Source organism: Furipterus horrens, unplaced genomic scaffold (assembly GCF_987537825.1).
Source record: "Furipterus horrens unplaced genomic scaffold, mFurHor1.1.pri manual_scaffold_5, whole genome shotgun sequence".
Classification (NCBI taxonomy): domain Eukaryota; kingdom Metazoa; phylum Chordata; class Mammalia; order Chiroptera; family Furipteridae; genus Furipterus; species Furipterus horrens.
This window is the reverse complement of record NW_028327175.1, coordinates 138,272,290-138,282,182: the sequence shown is the minus strand read 5'-3', so window position 1 is coordinate 138,282,182 and position 9,893 is coordinate 138,272,290. Positions and strand designations below refer to the sequence as shown.

At 49.3% G+C, this 9,893-nt stretch overlaps 1 protein-coding gene across 2 annotated transcripts; it reads right to left on the bottom strand.

Annotated features, from left to right (window-relative positions):
* Positions 1-2,088: 2,088 nt before the first annotated feature.
* RBP4 (retinol binding protein 4) lies at positions 2,089-9,893 on the bottom strand. 2 transcript variants are annotated; one of them, XM_090277957.1, is made up of 6 exons: positions 9,818-9,893; positions 9,345-9,473; positions 9,099-9,235; positions 8,841-8,947; positions 4,124-4,336; positions 2,089-2,399 (listed from the first exon to the last, which is right to left on the bottom strand). In XM_090277957.1, exons 2-6 carry the CDS (start codon positions 9,453-9,455, stop codon positions 2,362-2,364), a joined length of 606 nt encoding a protein of 201 aa, XP_090134083.1. In that variant the 5' UTR covers positions 9,456-9,473; positions 9,818-9,893; the 3' UTR covers positions 2,089-2,361. The 2 variants fall into 2 exon arrangements, with proteins under 2 accessions (XP_090134083.1, XP_090134082.1); XM_090277956.1 differs by lacking the exon at positions 9,818-9,893 and adding an exon at positions 9,596-9,676.

Below are 9,893 nucleotides of genomic sequence, written 5' to 3'. Positions count from 1 at the left end.
CTGTTCAACAATCACATCTCCTAGCTACATATAAAGCCACACCTTGCTGGTTTCCGAAGTGAGTCTTGAAACTGGTCCAGAACTCAGATTTCTCAAGGGTCATAGCCCCTCTAGGTCCCTGCCCTGGACTTGCAGTGTCAGGATCATTCATCACTGTCAGTAACGCTTGAGGAATTTCCCAGGAACAATTAAAAGTGACTTTTTTATTTTTCAATTATAAAAAATGCCATGGACCCTTTTAGGAGAAGAAGCAGTGTCATGAAACCAGAGAATATAGGATGACTCCAATATTTGGGAGGTAGTGAGAAAGGACCTTGTGACAGACTTTGGGAAAGTGGGACAAACACGATTTATTGATGAACAGGATGTAGAAGGGAAGGAAGAGAGAGGATCCGAGGGTGACCACTAGAGTTGTAGCCTGACACTGGTTGGATGGTGGAGCCGGTAACAAACATGGGGGAAGACTGAGAGGGAGACACAAGAGTTTTATCTGAGGCTTGTGTAAGCTTGAAATTCCATTGAGATCCAAATGGAGAGTAGGTAGCTGGAGGCAGGGGAGTGGAGTGCTGGCCTGAAGACACAATGCTGAGCGTCATCAGATGGTGTTTACAGGCCTATGGTTTTATGAACTATCCCTGGGAGAGAAGCGAGGGAAGAAACCAGAGCCAAACAGAACCAAGGGACACATCGTTACATAGAAGTTGGGCCAATGGCTGGGAATTGCAGTATCTCGGGGCCTGGCACATAGCAGGTGCTCAACATGTCTTTGTTGTCAAGTAAATCAGCACCAGTAATTGCCATTGCTTGTGGCATTTCTTGAATAGCTTCTTCTGCAGTGATTCACGCTGTTCACAGGCTCGAGAACAAGAGGACAAGGATTTTTTCGTTCATCTTCAATTAATAGATTTAACGAATTACAACTACTTTGAAGTGATATGTGGCTACCTTATGGGTCTCTGGGGTTATCAAACTGAAGCAGCAGAGCCTGGCTCTGACAGTCAGCTGTTCTGTGTGATGACACGTGGAGCATTCCCATTCATGGTCACCTGTGTGCTTCTTCCTTGGTGGGAGAACAAGCACATTGGGGTGGGGGACCCGGGCACCTCCCATGTACCCTTGCTATGCCAGCACCCAGGTGGAGATCTTCACCCACACGGGGAAGAGGTGTTCTTCCCCACCTCCTGACCCACTTCATAGCTGTCAGCTGGGCACCACTGTGTTCGCACAGCTCCTAAGCGCTCTGACTGAACCCTTGCTGCATCCCATCAGGCAGATACTGTTTCCCCATATTTCACAAGAGAAGAGGGAGGCTCAGAGAAGCCATGAAACCAGCTCAAATCACACAGCTACTATATATCTGAACTGGATTTTGACTTAAAAGAGCCTGGTACCAAAGCCTGATTCCTGTTTAAGCTGAGAGGCTGAGGCTCCTGGAAACTCCTGGGAAACTGAGGGAAATGGCTTTGCATGCAATTATACACTAATGTTCACAAGTACCGCTGATGGTGTGGGACACTGGTGTTCACCCTTCGCCCATCATGCCCTTTCCTGCACGCTCCAGGTCCAGGTAGGGGTAGGGGCGCTGTTGTCTTCCTCGAGGTCTGGCTTCCAACCGCCCCCCCACCTCCAATTCCCTCAGGGAAGCCCAAGGTCTGCTCTCCTTCAACATTATGCCACATCTGAAATAAGAAGTGAATTAAGTGCTAGAAACAGGGAAGGGCTGGGGGTGGGGGCTGTTTACTAGTGCTGACGCAGACCCCTGCCTCTTAAACGCAGCTCGTGAGCCAGCCACCCTGCCTCCTTCGCTTGCCCAGGGCTGCCTGGGGCTGTGGGCTCACTGGCCTGGCCTCACTCACCTGCTAGTTTAGCCGTGGTGCCTCGTCCAGGCTGGCAGTTAAGGTCTTCCTGGGTTAATGGAAACACCCCTTTTCAGGAAGCCACAATCATTAATGGAGATTAGGCCAAAGGTCATAAAGAACCAGGGAGGGAAGAATGCCTCCCAGGATATAAAAGTGCATCCTACCCAACCATCTCCAGGACTTCTCAGTTAGACACACACATGCACATGAACACATATGAAAACCCAAATCATAGGAAACAGGAGACTATATTTTAATAAGTCCAAGTCTGGAATCCCAAGCCTCAAATGATTCCTTAGAAAACACCAGTAAAAACATACATCTATCTGAGTGAAAACCGATTCACTTATTCCCACATATATTTTCATGTGTACTGAAGGTTTTATGTTTCCTGAGGGAAAGGGAAGGAGAAATGGCCAAACTAAACTAAGATAAATAGAGTTGAAGGCTGAGTGAGAGTTAGTGGGAAGTTTTCAAATGAAACTTGACATCCTTGATGTTGCTACAAAAGGTTTGCTTCTGATTTGCCATCACAGTAACCTGAAATATAGAAAACAAAGTCATTAGTGACAAAAAGATGGACCCAGTGTTTAATGTACATTGTGAACATCATTGATAGCCTCAGGGCTGGGCTTTATTCAAGTGCTTCTTGTGAGATTACAGGTGCATGTGGCTGTACTTCATAAACACCATCAAGACGGTTTCTGCAGCCCTCTGAATTTCTTGGGGGCAGTGAGATCTGCTGTATGCAATAGTGTTCTTTCTATTTGTCTTAAATTGGCCTCACTGCATTTCAAAGGGTTGGAGGTACATCTTCCTAGTTCAGAAAGTGGGCCTGATCTCAACTGTTCCTTAGTTTTTTTGTTTTTTGTTTTTAATGTATTTTATTGATTAAATTGTTACGATAGTTTCAATTTCCTCCCCTTTACTCCCCTCCACCCAGCATCTCCCTCCCCCAGCAATCCCCCCCCCCAAGTCCATACCCATGGTTCGTAAAAAATAACTATCCCTCCCTCTCAGATATTAAGATCCTTTGTAATCTTGTAGAGGACAACGGGCAAAAGTCTCAAGCTCCTCTAGCTGCTTCAAGCTGGAGTCTGCATGATCCTTAGTTGTTTTACAGAATGTTCACCATGGCCTATGCCATGTGTCACCAGATGGTTCCACAAGGGGCTTCAGCACCCCCAAAATTAAAATAAAATAAAATAAAATAAAAACCTCGGTTTGCAGCCAATTCAGCTACTTACTACGGAACTGAGACAACCTTTGTAATCTTCCTCAGCCTCTGTTTCTCATCAGGTATATCAGAATGTGGATAATAAGAGTATCTATTTCATAAGGTGTCTCTGAGGGTTAAACGAGATGTAGGCAAAGGGTCTGGCTTGGAGCCTGGGTGTGGTGAAATCCTTTCCTAGTCCTAGTCCTTGATTTAAGCCACTTTAGCATAAAACATCAAAATCTTACTGATTTATGTTTTTGGTCTGGGTTCATATCTTTTTGGTGTAGTTTTGCTCAGCTAGTTAGAGGACCAAGAGAAAAGTTCAGTTTTGTTCTCCTTTTTCTACATTTTAGCATCGCCATGTTTGGATTTTGAAACCCAACTTCTCACGGGAGTGAGTGTCAATTCAAGTACACAGCACACTTTTCTCCAGAATGTTCCTGGTTTTAACATCAAGATCAGGTGAGGGTAGTATCTACCCAGGGACCCAATCATCATTCCAGGGAATTTCAAAATACGTGAGGCAAATCAGCTAGGCAATTCGGTTTCATGTTTGAGGAGGAGGACTTTTTGAAATCATTCTCTTGTGAAAATGATTTTGTTAAAATCACATCTCTTAAGATTTTATACCAATGGCCACATTTATAACCCAACTCTTCACTTGGGCCACTGAACCTCAAACAATATTAATTAAGTCAAAATGGCTTTTAGGGCAGCGTAGCCAAAGCAAAATCAAGTGACTACAGACTGGGCTAAGTTGGCAGAAAAGAAGGAAGAGAGAGTGTCCCCTTTATTTAATTAAAAGTGCCAGGGTTTTGGAAAAAGGCCTTTGCCCACTCCTCCTGCATTAGCCCCATAATAAGGACGCTGAAAATCTGGTCAAGGAGAATCAAGGTTTGGGCTCAGAGGCGTTCCCATGGCTCCCTGTTTTCTCCAGCACGCAGGTGAAGCGCAGTTCTCTGGCAGGTGGACCCACGCTCAGCGCCCACCAGCCCCCGAGGAACAGCAGCGGCCACGCCGGCTCCCTGCCCGCCTGCCCACTTACCGTTGTGCATGATCAACCTGTACTGCCGGGCCAGGCACAGCTCCTCCTGCCTCCGCCTCACGATTCTCTGCACTTCTGGAGGCAGGCCTTTGGGGTCGCGGGCAAACACGAAGGAGTAGCTATCAGCACAGGTGCCATCGAGGTTCAGGAGGCGGCAGGAGTACTGCACAGCATAGGTGTCATAGTCCGTGTCGATGATCCAGTGGTCATCGTCTGCAAAGCAGAAAGCCAGAGCCAATGCCTCTCCCTCAGGCGCCTCAGTCTGCAGGAAAACTCACCACCACGGAGAAGCCAGCGACTTCCGGAAATTGGTTTCTTTGGTTAGGAGCGGGAGACCACGGAGAATTTGGACAGCTTTTTTAAAACTGGGAAAATGAGAAAGGATTTTGTTTTCCTTTACAGAAAAACGTTGCAGAGTTGGGGGAACCTCACTCGCTTCAACGACTACCTCTCACCCTAATGATAAAGGTGATAGCCTCTTTTTAAAGAACCATCGAGAACGTGGGCCCATCAAAACCACAGAATAGGTCTTTCTACTGTGTCTTCTCCATCTGTCCTCCAAGAATGCCTGTGCCTTTGTGGCTGATGTCTGACGGCCACCAACTTATGTTATCCCCAGTGGTCAGGACATATGTATCTCATGAGATGCTAGTTCCCAGTCATCTCAGTAACCACGCTCCCTCCTGCCTCTCAGTCCCCTGGGGACACCACTCTGATGGTCTGGTTCGTGGCTTTGCTGGTTCCATCCCAATTCCTGTTTAGTAACCCTGCCCACTTCTTCTAGTTACCAAAAAAGTAGTTTTTGCTTTGGGGGCAGCTAATGTCACCAGATATTCTTTTTAGAGCTTGTACTCATCAGGCCTCCCCTCATAGAGGCAGAGCTGAGCCCATAAAAAAGTTAGATTCTATTTATTCCTAAAACTGGGATGCAAGCCATGGAGAGTATGCGTAAATGAAGGTGGGGGAAATGCCAACTAAGGCAGGACAAGAAATAAGGATGTATGTGAAGGCTGTGCCATGGAGAAACAATGCTCAGGTTTATCCAAATACCTTATATCTGGTAAAAAGTGCCACATCTCTCCTTAATTTAACATTCGTATTGACATATAACCATGAATAGGGCCTTCTGAGCACTTAATCATGCCAGTCATTGTGTAGGCACTTCCGTGTTTTCTCAGTTACTTCTCACATGGACCCCAAAGTACGTGCTATTATTTCACAGGTGAGGAAAGTGAGGCACAGAGAAACTAAAGAATTCACCCGGGATCCCAAAAAAGCAGGGCAGAACTGGGATTCAGTCTGCCTCTGGAGCCCACTTGCATAAAATCTGCACCATCTTGTCTCCAGGCAATAAGTAAATGGGAAGCAGAGGCAACAAGACACAAAAAGGCTTTGCATCTCTACCTCACACCCAGGTCCTTAAGCAAGTGGTCCTTCTGCCCTATGTCATGCCCTGCACTGGAGGAAGGCAGAGGGCCTGGACTCCCCAGCACCAGAGGGTGTGAGGGAGATCGCTAACGCTCACCCTGAGCCAGCTCTGGCTGTGCCTCTTGGCTCGAAGAATCCCTGCAGTGCCGGCCTAATCGGTTCCAGGCAGGCGGACCCAGGCCCTGCAGGAGGACTGCGCAGCAGGGAGTGGCGGAGGCTCCTCTTCATTCACTCCAGGCCCCCCAGGAAGAATAAGCCACCCTGGCACCTCTCAGGCGTTCCCGTGAGGAGTGTTAGAGGTCAGGTGGGGGTGATCAGACATACGACTGCTCAGTGGTGGCCATGCAGTTATTCAGCAGAAGTCAAGCCCCCCCGCCCCCCTGCTGGACCCCACCCCTGCCACCAGCTCCCCTCACAGGCTCCTGGGCAGTCTTCCTTCTCTCCGAATGAAGTCACCTCTTCACTGGCTATGGGGCTCACTGGGCCTGTCAGTCACAGGCGCCCCAGCAGCCCGCCCCTCAGACACAAAAGCGCTCTCCTTTGAAATGTGACCCCGATTCATGATCCAGGCAACTATTAGCTCATCAAATCTACAGCTTCATTTTTCCCCCCAGAGTTGTTGCCAGAGTATGAATTCTAACATAGGAACTAAGTAACTTCCAAAGCTTGGTTTTAGGCACATTGACTGCTGTTCTTGACTTTTAAAAAAGGCCTAAATTGGTTTGGTGTTATCTTCAGGCCTTTTTTTGGCTAAATAATGCAGAGATGAAGAATTTAAACTGTAACAATCTTTCCCCTACTCTCCCTCCTAAGACAAGAGATGAGCTGTCTGAGCCCTGCTAGAAAGTATGAGCTCAGGCCTCCAACCTCCTTCCTCACTGCCAGCAGCTGGGGCAGCTGGGATGGGTCCCTTTGGACAGCCAGACCCCCCACAGCAGAGCTCGGGAGAGTGGAGACGGCAGCCCTAAGGTTGCTACCATCCTGGAAGTGGGGTTACACTGCCACTGGGCCTGCACTGTACCCACACAGACTGGTTTAGAGATTTTGATTACCAGTCAAAAAAACAAACAACGCACTCAGTGAGAGGGAGTCAACTCTGGCTCACTGTGGGCCTGGAATGTGTCCCTTCAGCTCCCTACACCTGTGTCCTCCATCACCTAAGTGATGAGAAGCTCCCTGCAGTTCTCAGGTCTAACTGTCCAGGTGAGCCAGCTAGATGGTGGTGTGATGCTAGTTCTGACTAATTACCTGAAAAACCCAGCAGGCCCCGTCAGAGTGGAGCTGGACACCCGAGTGATTAGCTGGGTGCCCCTAAGGCTAGTCACACCTTTAATGTGGGCCTTCTCTAATTTCTGCATTTGTAAAATGAGAGACTTGTACTTGCTCTTTGTGGATCCTATCATCCCAGACCCAGACTATGAAGCTATTATTTCATGACTAGGGAGAGAAGCAAGCAGTAATAATATCATACACTTAGAGAGACCTCATGTCTCAGGTACTAAATGCTTTCTGTGCATTAACTCATTGCCTCCTGCTAACACAACTCCATGAGGTGGGTGATATGATCACCTCCTTTTACAGGTGAGGAAACTGAGGCACAGAGAAGCTAGGAACATTTCTAAGGTCCCACAGTTAGTGGGCCAAGTCAGGATTTGAACTCGAGCAGTCTAACTTTAATCCTACATGCTTAACCCCTACACTGCACAGCTTCTCTTCTGAAATGTTACCTAAGAAGGAATTTATCCTCATTCCTTCTGTAGCATAGTTCTCAGTATCGTAGCAGTCACTTTCAAGACTTCAAGACTTTTCTTGTTCTCCAAATGAAAGTCTAGATGAAAACTCAATCTATAAGAGGTAAAAACAGAACTAATCTGGTTTGTTTGAGAAAGCAGGAGGCAAAACCCTGCCTGCTCCTAGGGTCTTTTCTACCCTCCCCAAATGCAGCAGCAGCAGAACCCTAGTCCTTCGAGGAGTGCATCTTAAAATGCCACAGAGCATTATGTGTTTATGCTTTCTAAAAATTAGAAATCTTTTAACCCCAGTACTGATTCTTATAATCCATTATCAGAAAAGTATACATTTTATGCTAATTGGTTCACTTTAGGAAGTTTTGCTGTATTATTTGTAATAATTTTTATTACTTCTAAGGATAAAAGCTTTTTACCCCTTGTAAAATAACATCTGCATCTGTACCATGTAAATCATTGCTGAGATGCAATTTGATTTTTAAAAAATGCAATTTCATCTAACATGCAACTTTAGAGAAAGTCAAGGTGTGTGTGCCACATGTAGGATGATGGGTCATGTAAAGAATGCTCTGCCCTGGATCATCAGCTAAGACAGTCCCCCCAAACAGTCCCCTGTGGCCTATTCCACAGGAGAGCTCAAACAATACTTGTAAAAGTCGGTCTGTATGAGGAATCTCTGCCGTTCAGGGCCACCTTATCCTGGCCTAGGAGTTGGAACCCCTGGCTCTGACACTAACTCCCACAGACTTATTGCATGGCTCTGGGCAAAGCACTGCATTCTTTTGGCTTCAGTTTATTCATCTGTTTATTGAACCCCCTTTGTAGGGTCACCTCTCTATCTGTAAGATCCCATAACCCCCCACCCCCAGCTTGCATAATTCTCTAGGTACCAAGGAGACTCCAGATTTGTAATTTAAGAGAAATGGGAGGGAAATTAGAAAAGCATACAGGTGTGTTCTCATGGTCAGGCTAAGTTTTAGGATGCTCTTCTGAAAGTCCTCAACACTCTCCCTCCCCCGATCTGAGTTTCAGTGCTTGGGAGAAAGGGAAGAGGTTACTGCCACCAAGAACGCTGTGCCTGGCTCAGAATCTTGCATCAGCCAGCAGGGCACCAGGTGGGCAGTTCATCGCGCTCCCTACATCCTTGGATTAGGGTCTCCAAGTAGTTAGGCTGTCTCAGGCATTCAACCCAAGGAGACAGAGGAAATGCAAAGCCAGGCTGAGTGGTGACTGGGCTGGGTCTTGGGGAGGTGGGAGGTGTAAGCTTGGAGAAGGCTGCACACCCTGGCAGGAAGAGGTCACCTGACAAGCCCAAAGGTCCTCTGAGCTCCGGCCAGGTTTTTTGAGCTGAGGGGTGGGGGAGATGGGAAGGGGGGTTAACTGCATCCAATCTCATGCCCCTAATCTCAGGCAGTGCAGAAGGTTCCTGCCACTTACAGACTATTTTCTCCCTAGGGAGCCACTGGAGAAGAAACCCATATGGCCAGGTTATGGCCCCTTTACCCCCTCCCCAAAACAGTCCCACTGAGCTGGTTACTCACTTCCTTTCTGGAGAAAAGACGCTACACCCCAGTACTTCATCTTGAACTTGGCAGGATCCTCGGTGTCTGTGAAGGTGCCCACCATGTCTGCGCACACTTCCCAGTTGCTGCAAAAGCCAAGTGGATCCTGAGCCAGGCCAGGTAAAAGGCTTCCTCCCTCCATCCCACCCTGGTGCTCCCTTCCCTCCGTGGTCAGGGTCTGGCACTCAGCTCTGGGACCCTAGAGCACATAGAGCTCTGCCCCCAGAGGCCACTGACTTCAAAAGACGGACTCGGCCCTTGGCGGTGGCGCTCATCTGGCCGTTCTCGTCCACAGAGAACTCAGCGATGATGTTGTCCTGCAGAAAGAGGCCCTCGGGGTCCTTCTTGGCCATGGCGTACCAGGTCCCTGCGAACTGCGAAAGAGAAGAGAGCAGGTTTGGTGTCTGCAGTGCACGGCTGCCTGCGCGGCTGGGGGAACGCAGGGACGTGGCGGGTGGCCGGGGCCACCGGGACGATACCTACTCGAGCCTTGTCGAAGTTCTCCTTTACTCGGAAGCTGCTCACCCGGCAGTCCCGCTCCGCCCGAGCGCTGCCCAGTGCAGCCAACAGCACGAGCGCCCACACCCACTCCATCTTGCCCAAGAATCCGCCCTGCGGGAAACGCGCGCCGTGAGTGCCAGGCAGTGGGGTCACCCGGCCCGCCACCCTCATCGCGCCCGTCCCCCGCCGATCCTCGCCCGGGTGCTGCTGAGCACCCGGAGACGCACGCTGACCTGACTGGAGCGTCGGGGCGCGCAGGGAGCGAGGGAGGCAAGCGCGCCGCGGGTGCCACCCAGCCGCTTTATAGCTCCGGGGGGAGGGGGTCGCGCTGTTGCAACCGTGCCGACTAAAAGGCACGGGGGGAGGCGCGGGGGCCGGCGGGCTAGCGCTTGCATAACTCGCCCTGACTCACCGGCGCCCGCACTCTGGGAGGGTCCTTTTGGCCAGAGACTCACCTCCAGTGCGGCTCGGGGCTTGGTGGAGCCGCCACGCAGGGTGGCCTCGACGGGGCCCCAATTCTCCAGCAGCGAT